This window comes from Chanos chanos, chromosome 6 (genome assembly GCF_902362185.1).
Source record: "Chanos chanos chromosome 6, fChaCha1.1, whole genome shotgun sequence".
In the NCBI taxonomy this organism is placed as follows: Eukaryota; Metazoa; Chordata; class Actinopteri; order Gonorynchiformes; family Chanidae; genus Chanos; species Chanos chanos.
Window position 1 is genome coordinate 33,586,920 of NC_044500.1, and position 21,659 is coordinate 33,608,578.

A 21,659-nucleotide genomic window follows, 5' to 3' on the forward strand; every position below is an offset into this window, starting at 1 on the left:
GTGCATGATCAGAGATTGTTAGCCACTATACTTAAAGCTTCCTCTTTCAATGTCTTAAATTAGAGTTTACAATGATATTTTTACTCACGTTCATCATTTTGCACCTCAGTACCCTGAAATGATATCACTTCTTCTTTTTTCTGAAACACTGAAAATAAACCTGATTCCTCAGCTGAGTAACATTTTTACTGATACTCCAAATAACACATTCAATGCTTTCAATGTCTTTATCTGACATTTGATAACTAAATATTGAAAGTATGTATTCTTCCTAACTTGGCATTCTTTTTATTACACTCTCCTCAGTTATAAGCGAACAGAATATTGTCTGAGGCTATCTGGTGTATTACAATATTTGACCACAAGATGGCAACCTTGTACTGTGTATATAGCTTATGATAGACATTAGTATTTTGACTGTGGACTTATGTATTAGAATGTAATTTAACAGCAGCTTTAAGGTCAGAAACTGCATTTAGAACACCTGCTGAGAGTTATATTGTTTTCTTGCAGTGTGCAATATATTGAAAAGAAAGAAAAGAAATGACTGGTAGATAATATGAAGTAAACCTTGATATGACATGGTTTATCGTTCCTGACCGTGTATAAAACGCCCTATGTGTTTTAACGTCGCTACAGGTGCAGGTAGCAGCCTACATCACAAGTGCAACAGTGCCAAGCACCGCATCATCTCTCCAAAGGTGGATCCACGTTCAGGAGGAGCCTACAGCAGCGCTCACTCAGAGGTGCAGAACAACGATGTGTCTGAGGGAAAAACTGAGCTGAGCCATGCTAGCAACAAGAATGGTCGGGCCGGTTCTGATGGGCCAGGGGGAGCAGGGGGCGCTCGGGAGAAGAGAAACGGCAAGGTGCACAAACCGGCTCTCCTCCAGCAGAACAGCATGGAAGTGTCCTCCACCAATCAGGTTGAGATCCCAGACACCACCCAGAGCTCCCCTGTTTCTATCAGCAGCGGACTGAACTCAGACCCCGACATTGCCGACAGCCCTGTAGTGACGGGCATGAGCCACGTGGCCTCTGTAATGAGCAGCCTCTCCCAATCCGCCACAGTGTTTATGTCAGAGGTCACCGGAGATCCTGTCTACAGCATGTCCCCTACCGGAGGCTCCAACACCCACCTCCTAGGACCTGACACAGCCTCTGGCAGTTTGGTGCTGGCTGTGGCTGCGGACAGCCACAAGTTTGCCTACCCCGGTGCGGTGGGTGTGGGACTTGGTGACACGGGTCCATCTGAAGGGCTGTCTATGCTCTCCACTGCAGGTGTGTCTGAGGAGCTGGTCCTGTCCAGCAGCCTAGATTCTGGGACCATCAAACTTCCTGAAACCAACATGAATTTTGATCCTGACTGCTTCCTCAACAACCCAAAGCAGGGTCAGACCTACGGCGGAAATGGCCTAAAGACTGAAGCAGGCACTGGCAGCAGTAGCTGCAGCAACGGTGGCCTGCCTTGCTCCCCCCCACTTTCTGACAACAGCTTTGGCTTCAATGCCTCGCTGGTCAAGAACATTAAGACCGAGGACACGTCGTTCGAGCAGCAGCTGGCTAAGGAGAGCGGCTACCAAATGGGGGATGTGGTGAGCGACACTGGAGGAATCTCTGGATCTACAGGCAGCAACTCAACCCAAGCCTCCCTGGCGCTGACACCCACCGGCTCACTGCTGCCCTCTGGAGGTGGGCTGAGTCCCAGCACCACACTGGAGCAGATGGATTTCAGCGCAATCGACGCAAAGCAGGACTACCCATCTAGCGTCATGTCTGCAGCAGGCTACAGCCAGGCTCTACCCAGTCCACACCTGACCCATCAGAGCCATTCGCCAAGCTTCTTCCTGCAGGGTTCTCCTCAGTCCGGCCAGACTCAGAACCATCAGAGCACCTCTGCCTCAGGACAGAATGCCCATGACTCAACTGCCTACATGAACCTACCCGTGGTTAAGACCGACTCTTCAGCCACCAATGGGCATCTCCACCACCATCACCACCACGCTCATCAGAGCCAGCATGGTGCCTCCAACTGTAATGGGAACTCCCCGGTGGAGAGGAACGGGCAGGCCAGTGCTCTACAGCTGTTACAATATCAGACCCGCTTCCCCGGGTCAGGACAAGAGCACAAAGAGGTGGGAACCTTAGAGCAAACAGGCAGCGGAGAAACACGGGAGACTAACGGTCAAGAGAAAGGAGCTGAAAGCTTACTGAAATCCGGGGATCATCTGCAGACTTGCGGAGGTAACAGAGCAGAAGGAGGAGGTGGTACTGAACATTATCTCCAACAGCCAGGAGAGAGCAGTGCAGCAGGATCAGGGGGAGCAGCAGGAGGGGACAGTGGGACACTGTGCAATGGCAATGAGAGTAATGGAGCAGACAACAGCTCTCATCAGCAGCTCCAGCCCCTCCTACAGGGAGCCAGTCTGGTTCAGGGGCTCTTCGGCACTGTCGGGGCCCATCAAGGTCTCAGCACCACCGGCAGCAGTAGCGGAGGCACCATGGAGATTAACCTGGATCACTTTGACGTTTCCTTTGGGAATCAGTTTTCTGACCTCATCAATGACTTCATATCAGTGGAAGGTGGAGGGGGTACCACAGTGGGGTCAGGGGGAAACACTCTCTACCCCCATCAGCTGATGGCTCATTCGAGCACAGACGTGCAGGTGTCATCTGGTACAACCTCTCAGCAGAGCACAGATGACACAGGCACACATAGTGCTGCAGGTTACAGCCCAGCAGAGGTCTGCCTTCAGCCATGCTGCAGCCCTCAGTCAGCCCAGGCCCAGACTGGAGCAGTGACAGGAGAGACTGGTCAGCTGGCCTATATGCAGGTTGCAGAGGTGGTGTCTGCAGCAGTTGCTCATGGGACAATGGGAATGCTCCAGCCCACCGGGAGGCTATTTGTGGTCACAGACTACTCCCCAGAGTGGTCATATCCTGAGGTGAGTAGGTCATTAGTGCACATTTTTATTGGTGTCGCAGAAATAACTTAATCTCAGAATGTACCGTCGGATTTTGGATTAGGTTGATTGTGGCTCTAATATTTTATCAGTGAGATGCAGTGAAATAACCCAAGGTAGCAGCACTATCATAATATGTAACAGATTGTTACATGCGAGAAAGCATGACTGTTTAATTTTGAGTCACAAAAATATATTTTTATGTCTCCTAATACCCTTTTGCAAAAGGTCCAACTCTGTGGTACTGGATGAATTCCCAGGCACACATTGTAATCATGTGTCAGCACCTCATGGTAGCTCTTCAGGCCACAAATACATTCAGACTATGACTCTACTATGTTGTCATCTCTATGATGTCAAACAGCCCCTCTGGCAAGGGTGCATGACAACAGATACAGCCAGAGGCATACCGAAGAACATTATCTGTACACTGTATTTTTCAAACGTCCTCTTTTTAACCCAGCAGCACAGCATACCAACATAGAAAACCTCACTAACGAATGCTCATTAGATCACCCTTCAAGACAATATCTCTTGTATTGTTTGTTCAAAGCCATTGCTGTCATATGGTTTTTGATTCTCTCAACACTTAGTAATGTTTAGATTTGATGCATCACTATGATCTAACAGAGATTTGTCTAAAATTACTACCGAAAGTACTGTCTAAGTGGAATCAAGCCAGCCTAAAACTGTATTACATAAAGAGCAATGTGAGTAGATTTGTAATCTGCTTGTGTCTGTTCGTGTTCAGTTACATACAGAGGGTAAACCAAGTGTGACTTTTTTGTGTTGTTTCAGGGTGGGGTGAAAGTATTGATCACAGGTCCCTGGCAAGAGGCAAGCAGTGACTACAGCTGTCTCTTCGACCAGATTACTGTACCTGCCTCACTCATCCAGCCCGGAGTGCTTCGCTGCTATTGCCCAGGTAGGGAAGTCTGAACTGAAAAAAAAAGCAAAAACAAAAACATTATTGAACAGAGTAACATTATTTCAGGTAGGGAGGCCTGAACTGAAAAAAAACTGAATTGAACTGAGCGACATTATTTACACTTAAACTACTACTTAAACTACAATGCTACTTAAACTGGCATTGCAGTTCTTATCAGAGCTGGACACCAGTCGATCATCGTATCCCATAACCTGTCCTGTGTTCTGTTTCCAGCGCACGACACAGGCCTGGTAACCCTGCAGGTTGCGGTGAGCAGTCAGATTATCTCCAACTCGGTGGTGTTTGAGTACAAGGCCCGAGCCCTGCCCGCCCTGCCCTCCTCCCAGCACGACTGGCTGTCTCTAGACGGTAGGCTCCTTGGCATCTCTTACTTATTCACAGATGCCTTGTCACTTATTTGTGTCTTTTCCTTTCACCTGGAAAAGACGGTGGAACATCCATCACCGCTTTACCAATGTCTTACTGAAATGACAATGATTGACAGATTCAGTGAAACTTCTGAAACTGAATGTCAGAAAAGTTGTTTGTGTAATGTCATGGAATGTAGTGCAAAACAGCAATAAGTTTGCAGTTGTCCACTGTTTAACTATTTTTTTTAACTATTTATTTATTACCTTTGCCACCAACTACTAATTTAGCCAGAGCATAACAACAGTGTTTGCTATGTGTGTCTGTAATGATCGCACCCTTGATTATGCAGTTGCCTAGATCTAAAAGGGGTAGTAGGGCAAAATCTAATATGGTTTAGTTGTAACATTTTTTCCTTTTTACAGAAGTTGTAGCTGTTTTACCTTTACACACCCTTAGTCATATTTTATATCCCTCTGTGGATAAAAGAATGTTTTTGCATCACATCAGTTGTGTTTACCTGGAGGTTTTTTACTTACAGTCACGTGTAAGTATGCCTCTATTGTTGGTAGTGCTGATAGTGGGAGCAGGGTTTCAGTGTTTTACAACCAACAAATGACTAACAAAAACAGCACCTTTTGCTTACTTTATATTTATAGTATGAGAAATAGATGGAGATGAACGGATAAGTTAGTAGATGAATCATTCAAAATTTAAAAGATAATCCATGCAGTTGGAATAGTGGGTATGTTTGTCACATACAACAAGGGAATATGCTGAGTTCATTTTATGAGCCATTCCTAGTAACACTCAACCCACAGTCTCTTGTATTTACCCTCACCTGATATTTAACTTCACCTTAGAGGAGACATAACTCCTCTGTTTTTTCTGTTTAAATGTGAATGATTGATATATCCTAAGTGTGTAATCTTAACAGAGATAAGCATATTGGTTTTTAGAAAAGATATATTTATGGATCTAACTCAAAAAATTTTAGGTAAAACTTAAAACATGCCTTATTCCACTGTCCCTTAATACTCAAGAGCATTTTAATTTCTGTGTATAAAAAAAAAATGTTACATAACATTGATTTAATGTGTTCATTTAAGCAGGTTGGGTGTATGTGTTCAGGCAGTATTATGTAATAGTGCATTCACACATAGGTTAAACTGAAATGACTTGGCAGTCATTCTGTAAAAAAGACCTACACTAAAGAGACAATCCTAAAATTCAGTATGGCAGTACCACAAAACGAAGCACAGACTTGGAAAGCACATCACTATTGTATTCAAAGAGAACGCCAATGCAGCCAGTCGATGAGCTCCATAGAGAACCCCGTGTTTTTAGATTTCTGACTTCAACCATTTGGTTACTATACTGTGCAACATTCTAAGCCAGGAAAGCAATTATAAATTATGCACAATGTAAAATTAAAAACAGCTGATCGAATTTGTTGGGAAGCTCATCGAATCACAAAGATTTTATTTCTGTTGCCACATTATTAATCATCACTGAGTTGATCTGGTGCTGCTGAATACCAACAGTATTATGGTTGTATGGTGACAGTTTGACACCATCATGTGACTTTAACACAAAAGACTCTTTCTGGTGCTTACTTTTTTTACTTACTTAAGCTTTGTTTTGCTTGGTTTTTGTTAAGTGTATTCATGCAGTGTGTAGTAACGCTTGACAGAGCAAGCTAGTCTATGCTGGGTATGGTAAAGAAGGTCACACCCTCTAATGTGTACATTGACCATATTGGGAAGCTGAAGTAGTACAGAGGACATGCTGCTGGTAACGCTCCCTACCTGTGCCTCACTAGCTACTCTGCTAATAGATTAAACCTTTATCACACTTACTGGGACACATGGCTTCTTACTCTGAGACATGGTGGGCTGAGTCAGGCTCAGGGCAGATCTGTTTCAAAAGGACATTCTTTGATACAAAACCGCAATGCACGGACCACTGTAGTTAGAGAGAGCTTGAGTCAGAATAAAGTAGAAGTGAAATTATCATCCTCTCAAGAGCAAAGAGTGTTCTGTCCAGTCAGTCAATGTTTAATCTCTAACCCGACCGTTCACAACACTGTATGCCCTGTAGAGGCAGAGAGTTCACCTTCTCTTTAAACACTGCATTCACATGTTGATTTAGCACAGTCATGTAGAATCACATGGCTTTTGCTACCGATGCTGTTCCTGTCCTGAGAGTTTGATGCTAATAGCCTGTGAAGGCCTAAGTAGCCCATCGCTGCTTCCCTTCCAAAGCCCTTCTGACACTTTCAAAAAGCCTTCCTATGCTTACAGGCTCACAATACAAAATGTGACATTGCCCTACATCAGTCTTATCCAGAAGTGGACTATGGGAGCCAGTGTACCAAAGCACAGTTGGGCTATTATCATATCAGCAATGAGAAAAGAGGCTTATTTCAGAGGCTTAGATCATATAAGATGCAGATGATACTGTTTTATCAGAACAGTACACTTTTCTAAGGTGAAACATGAGACAAAAGACTGCAGCATACAAAGTAAACAAACCAAAAATAACCAGAAACACAGAAATAAGACTATACAGAAATTAATGCAAGTCCCCCCGGCCACTGGTGACTTACAAAAGCAGGAAGCATAAGCTCACAAAATCAGTTTGAATCTTCTGTTTGTATATAAAACATGTTGCTAAACAGTGCAAACCGATTATTTTTAATAGGTAGTCTGCACATTATGTTATATACAGTTATTTAAGTAATTTAGTGATACATCTTACACTGCTCATGTGCTAAGAGATTATAACTGCTAACAACTGAGCTGCAGAAATGCTTTAAAGGAGGGCGCAAAGCATTTTGAAACATTTTAACCTGAGCCAACATTAAGCTACACTACAATCCATACAAATGTGAGCCTCTCACTGCACAAAAAGATGTGTATAGTAAGAGCATGTTCACACTTGACCTGTTTGGTCTGATTAAGCCAGATCCTGGTGCAGTTGCTCCATTAGTGCAGTTCGTTTTAACAAGTGTGAACGCTGTCATTTGTACCCTGGTGCACACCAAATAACCACACTGAGAGCACTTCAGAAGGTCGGTCATAGTCCGCTTCCAGGCAAACTCTAGTACAGTTTTTTTTGTAGTGTGAGCGCAATATGGACCAGTCACCGGATGTGATGTTAAAGCCTATGATATTTTGAAAATGCAGAGCAGATGGTGACATGGTCAAACAACAATCACACAAACTGAGCCAAGATGAGTATAGGGCAAACGTGGACCAACAGTGACATGAAATGTTTCATTAACATGGCAAAATGCTTCATGAACACATCATGACATTATTGAGGGAAAACACAAAAAAACACTGAAGTAGTGAACTAGCCAGCCCTTATATTATCAGGCAGGTGGAATAAGGTGGTAGGTGAGTGTTATTTACAAGAACAGTGAAAAACACAGACTAAATCCTGACCAGATGTAATGTTAGTTACCAAACAGACCCAGCTCTGTACTTTCTTCTATGCACTGAAAAGACAGACTATACAAGCATACCTGGTTCCTCTGATAACAACACTTATGTCACCAATTCTGTTCCAGGACTGTTGTTAACTGCCTTGTCAAGCAAACATCCTCTGGTACTTGTAGTTGATAAACTCCAGTCACTGTTTTGACCTAAGTGTGTATCTTCCATATCTTCAAAAGCTCTTAATTCATTGAGGTACCAAAAAAGATAAATACATAATACATGCTCAGGCATGCCAGAGGACATCATGAGTCCAAATTCATACTTTCTTCTTCTTTTCTGGTGCAGTTTTCATAGCAGTTTTCATCAAATCTGTCCAATCAGAGTATGACTTTGTTATCCATGTGGCTCTTTGGCACATTTATTCACATTTTTTGGTTCGATATTAAATGTCACTGTGAACCCCAAGCTAACTAGAGCTAAAATTCAACAGTGTATCATTATTTTTATTGGTCTCAACCAAGGGAACTGAAGCACAATTATGAACACACCCTAACAGTCTTAATGCATGTTACAAAATGTGAATATGTCAGACTTGCTTAATCCTAACAGAGTGATTTCCTTGATTTGGAGTTTCAAATATGATGGACCCTGAGGGTCCTTGTTAGTAGAAGGAATATAACATATCAAGGTTACCTTTCTCATGTTCAGTAACTGTAATAAATGATTAAGCAAAATAATGAAGATACTTCAGAGAACACTTGGCTATATTTAAATCCCTGATAGCTGATGGTTGACCCAGATGAATGAAATAGTTGTGAGAGAATAGGTAGATTTGTTCACAATATAGAAATGTATTCTCTTTAGAAATAAATTAAGACGAACAATACGTGAATAAAATTAGTTTCTGCTGACCACAAAGCTGTAATTGTTTTCACATTTTTTTTTCCTGCAGAAAATAATGTCAAACTAAGCAGTGTCAAATGTTTGTTGTTTAGTTCTTGTGTTGGCTAATCTCAACTGGCTAATCTAGTAAACAAACATGCTCTATCTATATAATAGAGTACGTTGCCTTTTGTGTTTCTGTTTAATGTGGAATGGGGATTTTGGCTGAATGTGGCTGTAGCATTGTGATGGAAATGTAACGTTATCAAATGACATCAGTTTTGTCCCTGTAATAGTGTAACCTGTGTCAGAAGCCTTTGAAATGTGTCAATATTTTACGGCACCGTTAGTCTTGAACTGCCTAAAGAACTAGCGCAGCTACAGCATAAAACAACACGCTATGCAATAAAGAAAGCTGTATGTCATTTGTATTAGAGATTGTGCAGCTTCCGAGAACGATGTGAGGTTTTCCGTGAGAGTGGTCGAGGTTTCGCGAGGACACGTTGTTTTATTGTTCAGCAGAGAATAGGGGCTCCTAACCCTCCTGCCAATAGAGTCTCGTTTCAACCACTGCTTATGTGGAGTGCTAAATGGCACACGCGCCTGCCTGGATTTGTCATAATGCAGAGAGAGGGGAAAAGCTGTTTGTCTGCAGCATTGCAGGTACAGAACCACGGGGCAGGACAGAGGATCGGGTAAAATTCCCTGCCTGTGTGAAACCGACGTGGCACAACATTCACTGAATTAGGCTACAGCCTGAAGCACCACGATCGGACCACATCTTTGTTCCGATGTGTTTATGTGAGAAGGCACATTACGCTAAGCCACTCCCAAATGATCGACCATACTATGTATGCCCTTAATGGCATTTAAAAACAGTAAAGTCCTTAAACAGCAGTTACTAAAATCTTTAACGGTGGAATAATACTTATTAGAAAATAATCCATATTTTCACGCACAGACTTACCATAAGGGAAAGCAATGCGTTTTATTTACAGCGTTCACCTACAATAGTCACTCCAACTTGACATACCTACACCTTCTTTATATCCCCTTTTTCTGGACAGTTAGAATGTTGTAATATGTGATGAACAGTCGAACAGATATATCGAGCAATCCTTTGTTTCGTTGCTTATATGTTCTGCTCGAAAAAAGAGCATCATGTCTGCGACTACCCGAAGCAGCAGCCGGTGGTGCGCGACGGCGAATAAACTGGGGCGTCTGTGCACCTGCGGCGCTGAAGCCTGCGTCTACACAGCACACGTTTTCATAACTGACAAGAAATAAACCAGTGTCGCGGAATGGGGAGGGAAGAGGAGGGAATGTAAGTAAACGAGTGTAGATGAAGGGGAGGGGGGTCCTCATCTATCCCTCCACTCTTCTCACTAACACTTTGTTCTATTGTTGTTGGCTATATTTGCAAGCCGCTTCTTCAGAACTAAAAGGAAGACTAATTTCCTGTTTGACAAGAGAAGGGAAAAGCATGTGTGGGTGACAGATACTACAACTGCGGTGTTGGTCAGTATTCTATGTTTGAAATTCTCCATAAAGTTATCGTTCAGTTGTTTGTCAGATGAAAAGATCGATGGATTGTGCTTTATATCTTGCTGTTTTTACTAGTGCTAAGAAAACTAAACTTGCACAGTGGTTACTGCATAGAAATGAATTGTGTCGTATATAGCTACGCTGAAATGTCCACTGTTTTAACAGTGTTTGTGACTGAGGATGGTTGTTTTGTTCAAGGTTGTTAACAGTGAGACCGTTACAGTAATAGATTTAACGTGGTGTAGTTTGTCGGTTTTGGTAGCCTAACTCGTATTCAGATTACTGAGTTTTTCTCATGTGTAACCTTGCTTGCATGAATCTACACGTGAGTCTCTCTGCTTGCTTATTTAAGTACCCACATTTCTCTCTGCGCCGGTGGCTAGACCTTTCTGGCGCTTTCAACTGTTGCCAAAAATGCTGTTCTGGGAAGTTTCGCAAAACTTACCAAAATCCTCCGATTTGAACTTGTTTTGCCGCTCTGACATTTCGACAGAAGAATATTTGAATAACCGTTGAAATAATAACTTCGTCTTTAACTTTTACAGACACTCGCTGAACTGTTATGTTATCGGTTCATCTTAACTAACATGTAAATTATTATGGTTTAAACTTTGAGTGGCAACAAGTCGCTCGTACAGTGCTTACTGGAAGTCCATTTTCAGTACTATATTTATTGAACAGCGTCATTGACTGGTCATTGTCTGGTTTTATGTTTTGTTGTGGTGAACTGCCATTCATTAGAAAAAGCCTTCACTTGAGGATATATCCCAGTGTTGACGCTTAATTTATTATTAGGGCGATTAAATTGAGAAATCACCGCTATTAAATTATGGATATTTGCAAGTACTGAATCAACCTGTTAGAAGCATTCATTAACTTTTCAGTCTCTCACTTTTCTGATTTTTTTTTTCTGATTTCTTTTCCTGATGCATAAGATAATTTTATCGTTTTGACGTTTACTAATTTGCATGGTGCATCATTAATCTGAAGTCACACTGGTTTTCTTCAAACTCCACAGGACAAAATGAGTCCACACTCCATTTCAAAATGGAGAGGAACTCATAGGGTCATGCTTTATTAATCCGCTGGCCTGCCCAGTCTTTGTCTCCTTCCCTCTTTCCTATCCCACCCCCAGCTCTCTTCTAACAAGGCAAAAATTGTAACTGGGTCAGTACAATCAAGCTTGAAACAAAAGTTCAAAGTTCTTTGCTCCACAATGATGAGATTTCCTGTGAAATTCACGGAAAAAGGGCTTCAAAGCTGTGATTTAGCAAACTGGACTAGATAAATAAACCTTAGGTTTATCTGTGTCACTAAAGGATTTGTTCAGCCAAAGCAGTGTTTTATTTTTGTTGCTTTCACTGGATGCTTATATAAACTTTTTTTAGGGTTATTCTTGTGCCTCCGGTGTACTAAAATAAACAGTGGCAGTTAGTGTTAATAGGCTGATATTGCTGTACATTGTAGCCAAGGTCTCTTTTTGCTGGCCAGCGGTATCTAATATTCAGAAAAAATAAGAAGACGTTTTTGAATCCTGTGGCATATTTTCTCTGTGTCAGAACTACTTCCTCTAGATAAAACTTTCCATTTTATCTCTTTTCATTACTAGGTGGCTGACCTGTGGTTCAGGGGTTTATTATAAGATGTGGCAAGTGTTTAAAATTGATTCAGGGGTCAAGCAAGAACAGTACAAATGATTAATGTGAGGAGCTTAAAGGCATTGCCAGTACACTCAAAACCATGTTTTGTACAGACTCTGATGTTTTATACAAAAATTGTACCTGATTTTTTGGCATCTTCTGGGAACAGGAGGATCTAAAGCAGTTATCCGTTTTAATATTCTTACTTCAAAATTTACCCTCAGTAGACTCATTTTAAATACTCATTATTTTTTTCCCCTTACATAGTATACTTATTTGTGCATGGTGCCTTGGTTTCTGGTGGCCATCAGTGGTTTTAGGACTGTGGGTCAAACTGTTCCTCTGAGTTAGAGTTGTTAGTGGGACACAAGCAGAGCTAGTTAATGGAATTCAAAAATGACACTAGTTTTAGAACCACCTTTGTTCAGTCTTTGTTCTGAATCTTTACTCTTGTGTAGTTAATCTAATTTAAAGTTTTCATTATACTGATGTGTGTCCTGCATGATATGGAGCAGCCCAGTATCTAAGCCACTGCAAACAGCTAAGTAAATAGCATTATGAAAATGAAACGACATCATTTTCATATGTTGTGAAGATGATGTCATGGGTTGAATGAGGAGAAACGCGAATGACAAGTAATAAGTGCTGGGATGCTGATTGACAGAGATATACTGTAATGGTATTAAAATAAATCTGTCTTGAATCCCACACTATCTCTCACCAAAAGCACCTGTTGGGAGGCAGTAATCCACTAACTCCACAGCATTAGGACTGGTTATCCAAGCTTTTGCCCTGCGCTGAGCTCCCTAAATCCTCATAAGACAAAATCAGTGGGCATTAAAACCCAACCCTGTGGGAGGAATAAAAATATGTAAATTTTGTTGTTCTGTGATGCACTGACATTAAAAAGCTTAACAAAACAACAGTGTGTTCCATTTAAGAGGAAGCACTTGCTGAAATGTACATGCAATGAAGCATAATCCCGCAGTGATTGACTTAAAAAAGATGAGATCACAGGAGGCAGTTCAAAAACCCTTGTACATGAGTGGAGATTGCTGTCAGCTCTCACAGTCAATCACAACTTGAAAAAGTCATTATTGTTAGTATCACAAACATGATATAGGGGTTACCTGTAAGGACCCCTTAACCTAACTAACCTCACAGAGCAATAAGCACTCAGAGACTCCTTTCTGAGGGTGGCAGTTAAACTCAAGACCATGAGAATGGGTGAGTGAGAGCTAACTGGTGCTGTTGCTGTGGGGTGAACGAATGCACCCAGACTTATCAGGCTGATGCAACATCCTGATGAAACAGAGAAACCTGTGCAGTGTTTGTAGGAGGACACTGAAATACATAGAAAGCAGGGAAAGAGAGGAATCAGCGCTGGTACACAACACTTTTATAACACAGTCTGCCTTAGAGACAAACATCTAGCACAGGAGTAGGACCATTAGACCTCTCCCACTGATGCAATACACTGATAGAGGAGTAACACAGATGACTTCTGGCAGCACAATCACATTTCTGCCTCCGTACTGTTTGGATGTTTATCTATATATGCTGTATGGCACATTGCAAAGGACTGAAAGGTAAATTTTGTGTCATGTGACTTATACAGATGTGCATATGTAAAATATTTCAGATACATCTTTATCTAGGCTGCATAAACTTTTAATTTCATCCATTTTCAGATATTTAGATGGTTGACCTTCTCTATTTTTTAAGGCATGCATAGACCTGTTTGCATATATTTTCTGAACTACTGAAATGGATAAACCACAGGGCATGTTTGACCTGGATGTGTGGGCCTTTAATGTGGTGGTGAATGTACAGTGCTTTTCATGTTGGTCTTTAATTGCCAAATCTTAATCTAAATGTATATGTGAAGAGAGCTTTTCGAGTGACACTGAGATCTTTAGAACAACAGAGGATTATCTCAAATGTTCAGAACATTTGGTCCTCTCCCTAGACTCTCTTTAAAGTTGCTATATAAAACAGTGACAGACAAATGCAATCTGTGTAGTTTTTTTGTTTTGTTTTGGGGTTTTTTCAGAAATATACACAGTCAGATACAAGTACTTTTGGATGTTGTCCTTCACTTATCTGAGATATGACACAAAGCTTTTAGCATCTGTGACTAGGTCAGTGCTGTCTGCTGTCCTCTGATTGGTTATCTTATGACTACTGGAGGTGGAGGAGAGGGAGGGGAGGATGTTGATTATGTCACAGGGTTGTTATAGTGTGATTTGCTCTCTCCTCCCACCTCCCCCTCCTTGGTCTTGCTGTAGTGTACGTGCATCGCATTCTGAGTGGAGAGAGTGAATGAGCCAGCCAGCAGCAGGTGGAGATGACATCATCTGCACTGCAGCAACACTGCAGCACTGTTTGAACAAAGACACACTGGAGCTAGTATCGTCGAATAGCACAAAGACTCTCACTAGTGCTTGGGTTATATATGTATATGAACATAATCAAACACATCGATTTTTAGATGTTTACACATTGCGCTAGCTTTAAATACTCTCTCTAGCACACAGCGATACATAAACAAGCTTGCACATTCTCTGTGGAGTATTGGCTTGAGTCCAGGCTATATCTGGTACTGATGAGATCATAAATGATTTCGGATTATTACAAAAGATTTAGATTATGACAGACCATGGGGAGGAAAAAATTGTGTACGACAGCATGTTTTGTGAACAGCAAAAAAAAGTATGATGCAAGATGATTTTTTCCCAGTAATTTTTGTAGCCTACAGCCTGTAATATAAGGTGATACTGAGTGAACATCTCCATACTTTATAGTATTTGTTTGTTTGTTTTGTTTGTTCATTTTTTAAGATCTCACTTTTTAAATGTCCCTAGTGACTGTGTGTTTAAAGCACATACACATAAATACCCTTCAGCCATAACTGCTATATAAATGCATTTGTTATATTGCAGATCCAAATTAGCAATAAATTAATAGCCTGAACGCTCTCACTACATTCACAGAAACAATACTTTACAGAACTATGTGGCAGTTACTAGTAACTCACTGTTAGAGAGATACACAATGAAACGTGGTATGATGTCTGGTTTGAAAAGAACCCCTTACATAAGCATAAGCATGGCAAGTGACCTGATTGGCATAATGAATAACACAGCAGACTCACAGAGTGGGCATGAAGTTTACGCATTATGACCCGTACCTGTCACTTTGGCCAACAGCACTATGATCTCTTCCTTTCATCTGTATGCTGCAGATAACCAGTTCAGAATGTCCATTCTGGAGCGCCTAGAGCAAATGGAGCGCAGGATGGCAGAGATGGCCGGCCAACAGCAACAGGGTAGCGGAGGAGCCTCTGAAGGCGGAGGAACTGGAGGTGGTGGAGGAGGAGGTGGCAACACTGATCAGTCACAGGTAAAGTTTTCTGCTAAAATCTTTTGAGGGAAGTGTTAAACAGACTCACCCAGTACAATACCAAAATGTCGATATAACCAAAATTCGATTCGGGTAATTAAACATGTGCAGTAGTCAATAAAGGTCTCTCTCCATCTCTCTTTTCTTCAGCTCTCCCCAGGACAGGCCCAGGGTCAGGCTGGAAGTTCCTTTGAGAGCCGAGTGGTTGTGGTGTGTGAGAAGATGATGAACCGGGCCTGTTGGGCCAAGTCCAAACACCTGATTCATTCCAAGACCTTCAGGGGCATGACCCTGCTGCACCTAGCAGCTGCCCAGGGTTATGCCACTCTCATCCAAACCCTTATCAAGTGGCGGTGAGACAATACCCACATACTGACATTACAATGTTAACAATAGGGATCTGTGCAAAATTGAGGGATATAAGGCTGTGTGTATACCAGAAGGTACATCTACTGCTGAAGGATGTAAACACATAATGTGTACATCATAACGTTGTGTGACACCAATTTATTTTTCCCCTCTCCCACAGCACTAAGCATGCAGACAGCATTGACTTGGAGCTCGAGGTGGATCCTTTGAATGTGGACCACTTCTCTTGCACTCCTCTGGTCAGTTTGGGATAAAAGTTCTCATCGATTTCCAGTAGGCTTAATGCTTATTTGCTTAATTTTTCTTCAGTCTGTTTACATCAGATCTTGATGTTTTTATTTTACTCCAGATGTGGGCTTGTGCTTTGGGTCACATGGAGGCAGCACTAGTTCTGTACAAGTGGGACCGGCGAGCCTTGGCTATCCCTGACTCTCTTGGCCGTTTGCCACTCGCTATCGCCCGCTCCCGTGGCCACACGAAACTAGCAGAGTGTCTGGAGAACCTCCAGAGGGATGAGCAACAGCAGCCACCAGCCTCCCTGACTACAGCACCCAACATGCCTTTCTCCCCATCTGCTGAGGGTCCCACAGCTGAGGGCTGGATGGATGTTTGGGGCAATGAAACTTCTTCTGTTGGACTGAGAGGCAGCGGTACCACTAATATCACAAGCTCTGCCACCACCGCTAACCCAGGTGACTGCTTATCCTGAGATGAGAGAGAGTGCCAATATAGCACAATTTATACGTTTTATTATATTTGCACTTTGTGGTTTCTGTGTAAATGTTATGTGTAAATGTTTACTCAAACATGCCCGTCTCTTTCTTTTTTCCATTTTGAGAAGACTTGAGAAGACCAAGGTCTGAACCATCAAGCTTTTATAACAGTGAAGGCCAAGAAGATGCACCACTAGCCAAGAAACACAAACCCAACCCTGACACCCAACAGAGCCGGCCTAGCAAAGCCAGTTCTGCCCCACTAAGCTTGGAGGACCAGATCAGTAAATCCAAAGGAAGCCCTGTCAAAGCTCCCAGGGACAGCACTGCAGATCAGGAGCCTGGAGAAGAGGGGCAGTCTCAAGCTAAGATGGGGTCAGTTTGTGGGGGTGGACGGTGGAGTTCAAGACACTTTGTAGGGAGAAGAAGTACAGGGACTTTCAGAGGAATTGGAAAAGAAAGGCTGGCCAACAGGCTTAGAATGCGTGAATCTTCTAGCACAGGGACAGTGTCTGAGCTGCTGTCCAGCCATGAGGATCTGGAAAACACAGGAGACCTGCAGGTAAGGATTTAAGAAACCCTAAAAAACATGATCTGTTTGCAGTTAGTCTGAGAAATGATCAATTCAAACCCTGCAACTTCTTTTTTGTTAGATGTCTTATTTGGAAAATTTTGTATTATTAGATTTTTGACATGCAAATTTTATATAAAAAATTTATAATACACAGTATTACATTCATTTTCAAATTCATTTTGAAAGACTGCAGTACAGGTAGAAATATGCCAACAGGTAGGAAACTAATTCCATGTATCTGGACATTGCAGATGAACATGATAACTCTGGCAGAGCACATAATTGAAGCAACACCTGATCGTATCAAGCGGGAGAATTTTGTGGCTACAGACACAGCTACTCTTGACAGCGAAGGTGTTAACAGCACTTTGAGCTGGTTGGCCAGCTACCTTGGAGATGCAGAGAAGTAAGTCTTTTCATGGGCTAACCAGATTAGAAGTACATTCATTTGGACCAGACAAGTAACTCTTAGAAGCACAGGTTTATGCCACAGATGTTGTGTCTTCTAAAATTACACATAGCCTACTTAGGGTCTTACAAATAGACCTGTTCAATTTAACCTATACTTTATCAGTAAGGTGGACCTGAAGTACACTCGGTCATTGTAACTTCTGTTGATTTAGCATTGTGAGGACCTGTTGTAATCCCTTATCTGAATCTTTGATCTTGTTCCAGGTTCATATACAACAAGCCTTTGGTTCCTTCCCCTGGCTTGGACCCTGGCCAAACCGGAGGACTGCCAGAGTTAGAGGGACCACTTGGTAAATTAGGACTTCCCTCGCCAGCAGACTGGAGCGCTTTCCTCAGTGCCTCCCACAGCAAGGAGGAGCGGGATTTGACCCAGCTGGCCCTAACTGACCCTGAACAAAGAGAACTATATGAGGCTGCACGCCAGGTTCAGAGCACCTTCTGCAAGTATAAGGTAGGGCAGAGGTTTGTTCACATCTAAGGGTATCTGTAGGCACACTGTACATTGCCATTTGTGTGAGCTATTGTGATGACCCCTTGGTCTGTTGCCAGTGTTAATCGTGGCCTGGTTTCACTGGAGTCAGTGCGTTCTGTGGTGTTGTTTGATGCCTCTGACCAAAAGAAAAACAAAAGACTCTTTGTTGGACTCTTTGATTTGATTAACAGCATCCCATGTTCTTGTGTTTTCAAGTTGACTGTACCGTTGTTTTAGGGTATGCTTCAAAAGCAGATGTAGAGAGTCCTTGTTATTTAATAAAGCATGGGGATAGTTGCTTGAGCTTAGCATGGCTTGGCTACAAGGAATGACTGCATTGCTCTCAATCTCTTGGTATGTTTTCTGGGATACCCTCCATCCCTGAGTCCACTGCCAATCTTTAAAATCTCCCTCTGCTTGCTATATTGTGACTAATCTCTACATCTTTGTTCAGATGTCATAAGGAAGGACATGCTAATGTCACTCCTTTACCATGACCTGGATCTCTGTCTCCTCCCCTTACAATTTCAGAATCTCAGCTGACCCAGTTGGATCTCCTGGCGTCCCTCGTGGGATCAAATGGCATGCCCAGGCATGCCTTTAACAGCTCCATGTCAACACTAATCTCTCTCCTCTCCTCCCCCCATTCCTTCCCCAACTCCCTCCTCTTACAGGGTCGCCCACTCCGAGAGCAGCAGGAATTGGCAGCTGCTGTTATTCAGCGCTGTTATAAGAAGTACAAACAGGTATGTACAGAGACAGCACTCAAGCAACCAAGTCCTTTTCTTTGGTCAGTTATCAAAGCCTCCTTATGTGTACCATTATCTTTTCCTTCTCTCCTCCTTAAGCTAACATGGATAGCCTTGAAGGTAATATAACTATTTTTGGTAATACACATATGTGTTAGTGTGTACTAGTGTCTTGTGCAGTTAGACAATTTTGCCTCAGTTTGTAAGGGGTAAAATGGTCTGTCCCCTTTATATTCTAGCATTAACATTGGTAGACATTTCCTGCTGTAAGAAGTTGCAGAGTTCTGACTCCCCACATTTTTCCTCCCTTTGGCAGTATGCACTTTATAAGAAGATGACGCTGGCCGCCATCCTTATCCAGAGTAAATTCCGCAGCTACCATGAGCAGAAGAAGTTCCAGCAGAGTCGACGAGCAGCCATGCTGATCCAGCAATACTACCGCAGCTACAAGGAGTTAGGCCGGTCTAGTGCGCAGAGCCGGGCTGCTGCCGCAGTACTGGTGCAGCACAAACTTAGGTAAAAAATGAGGAGCATCAGGCAGCCCAAAGGGCAGCACATTAAAATGAAATACACCTATCAATATGTTTGTTTAAGTATTGGAAAGTATGCAGAGTCCATGTTTACATGCTTCGGATAAGAAAACGGGCACTGATAACCCAATTCTGATATGGAACTGAAACAACACAGAAAACCTATTTTTTCTGTTCCAGAAACAGTCTACTAACCAAGAGACAAGATCAGGCTGCCAGAAAAATCATGAGGTTCCTGCTTCGATGCCGCCATAGGTGAGTTGCCATTTTAGCTGTAAAGCTCATAACGAAGTCAATGACTCCGCATGCACACGTACCCTCTCACACTTTCCCAAACTCACACATCTTTTTTAACCTTCAGCTGAGACTTAACTTAGCAGAAATGAAAGTTAGAGTTGATCACTCACCTCCATATGGGAAATAGTTTCATTTTAATTTGACTTTGAGGTGTAGTTGAATTTCACTCTATCAATACAGCCAGCCGTCAGCATGCTCCATTGTAATGTGCCATTACGTATTGGGCAGTTGAAAAATGAAAATATAGAATTTATGCAGACCTTATGCCAGATATTACTGGATCAAGCAAAGACCTCAGCGCCCACTGGCTGTTACTAGGTGTTTAACAAAGCTTCATATAGCAGTAGAGCCTCCTTTTGTGTCTGGCCCTCTACCTTCCCAACCTACCTGAACCTCACAGTGCCCAGTGTGTGCTAATAGCTATCTGGTGTTGTTTTGCTGTTTACGCAAAGCCCCTTGATGGACCATAGACTGTTCAAACGGGTGAGTGCAGCCTCAGCAACTCAGTTTCTGCTCCTCATACTCTCTCTTTCTTTCTTTCTTTCTTTCCTTCATTTCTTGACTTCTTCTCTCTCATTCTTTATATCCTTCTCAGTCTACAAGGTTGCCACTCTTACCAACATCAGTCCTCCCTTTCTGTCCCACTCTGGCTATCTCTTGATCACTCTCTCTTGATCTTTCCCTCTATCTCTTGCTTTATGCCTGCTTGCATGATGGCCAACTGGAACCCCAGTGGACTGAGCCTCAAAATGAGAGAGAGGGGACTACAGGTCAAACTAACAACCAAACACAAACTACACAAATACAGAAACTCTAACAAAGCACTCTCTCATTATTCCTTTCTCCTCTTGAATGTTTCCTCTGTCTCTCGTGTTATGAGGATGCTTATGAGAGTGCTAAGGACTGCTGGGTAGTGTTGATGGCATCGCATGACAGCCAAAGACAAGAAGGCCTTGCTTCTTTACCTCTGGGCATGCTATAAATGACATTACTTATAGAAGGGTATTTCTCTTGAATGCCTGGCTGCCTGTTTCACATATATTTGCTTTGGGTTGAAGGGATGTATTTTTGGAGAGTGTGTGTGTCATTCCTTTGGTGGAATTTTGGAGTTGACAGACCTCAATCTTTGTTGGGTCCAGTACTTTAGGAAAATTTAATCCATTATGTTAATTTACTGGTGCTGTTTGATTGTTGTCATTCTTTGTTTCACATACTCCTACAACAGTATGTGTATAACTCATGTAATGTTTTGTGCATTAATTGTAGAGAATGTTCTTTTTATGAGCTAAGTTAATCAGAGTGTAATAGTGTAATATCATAAATTCTAATAACACATAGGCTCATCAAGTGTTTTAGTGGATTCATTTCTTGTTGTGCCTCTGTCTGTATCATCTGAGAGATAGCGCTGCCCTAACTGAGAAAATACTAAAAAAAAAAAAAAAAATTTATTCATCACAGACCTACAGAGTTGTTGTATTTTGTAATTCTTTGAAATCACCAAAATTTTGCTTTTACCTATTTTTACCTCTGTGGAATTTTCACAGTTCAAAATTATAAATTGCCCTGTGTAACACTGTGTAGACTGTTCTCTATCTGTAAACAATCTGACAAACCAAAGTCCTTTGCATCAGTTTAGTACTTCAGATAAAACAAGACAAGAATATATCAAGAGTGTGTACAAAGTAATGATATTAAAAAAAAAAAAACCCTGTAGGAAGTTTCTGAGGTTGTGCACTGTTTGTGTGGAAGAGAAACTGTTTCTAATCTTCTGTACTATTTTTTTTGGTCTTCTGATTTTCAGGGTGAGAGAATTGAGAAGGGCCAAGGACCGTGAGAGCTCGCCCAAGAGCCCTGTAGCTATGTAACACCTACGTCCAGACTCTACCCTTCCCTTTGTTTCATTCGGTTTTTACCAGAGGTGAAAATTTTACAAAGAGGCATAAATTATCCAACAAGAAATGAAGGGGGGGGGGGGGGGAGAAAACAGGGGATTGAAGAGTACACAACAGCAATTACACTGACACTGGTGCAACTGATTCTATTGATCCTGAAACTAATGTTTATTTTTTCCTTTCCATGAGGAAATCTGGGGAGTTTTGCTTAATGGAAGACTTTATGACATTACCCTCATGGCATTTTTGCACTCTTCATAGATTTTTTTTAAGAGCAAAAAAAAAAAAAAAAGAGGAAGAAATGGAAAAGTGGACGTACATCCGGAATCCAAGGCTTTTTTTCCTGACAGTGCTTGTATGATACAGAGTGGAAAATGAAGACATACGTGACATTGCATTAACATGCATAATCATGCTGGG

General features: G+C 42.1%; 1 protein-coding gene across 1 annotated transcript in view; it reads left to right on the forward strand.

Moving 5' to 3' along the window:
* The window catches only part of camta1b (calmodulin binding transcription activator 1b), a 211,043-nt gene extending 189,831 nt beyond the window's left edge, over positions 1–21,212 (forward strand). Inside the window, exons 9-23 of the mRNA XM_030777032.1 lie at positions 640–2,945; positions 3,762–3,888; positions 4,126–4,260; positions 15,015–15,172; positions 15,323–15,525; positions 15,702–15,780; positions 15,891–16,233; positions 16,383–16,816; positions 17,080–17,234; positions 17,504–17,750; positions 18,446–18,517; positions 18,620–18,640; positions 18,837–19,036; positions 19,231–19,305; positions 21,149–21,212. Of these exons, the coding sequence (XP_030632892.1) occupies positions 640–2,945; positions 3,762–3,888; positions 4,126–4,260; positions 15,015–15,172; positions 15,323–15,525; positions 15,702–15,780; positions 15,891–16,233; positions 16,383–16,816; positions 17,080–17,234; positions 17,504–17,750; positions 18,446–18,517; positions 18,620–18,640; positions 18,837–19,036; positions 19,231–19,305; positions 21,149–21,212 (4,619 nt within the window). The remainder of the gene's footprint in view (positions 1–639; positions 2,946–3,761; positions 3,889–4,125; positions 4,261–15,014; positions 15,173–15,322; positions 15,526–15,701; positions 15,781–15,890; positions 16,234–16,382; positions 16,817–17,079; positions 17,235–17,503; positions 17,751–18,445; positions 18,518–18,619; positions 18,641–18,836; positions 19,037–19,230; positions 19,306–21,148) is intronic.
* Positions 21,213–21,659: the final 447 nt, after the last annotated feature.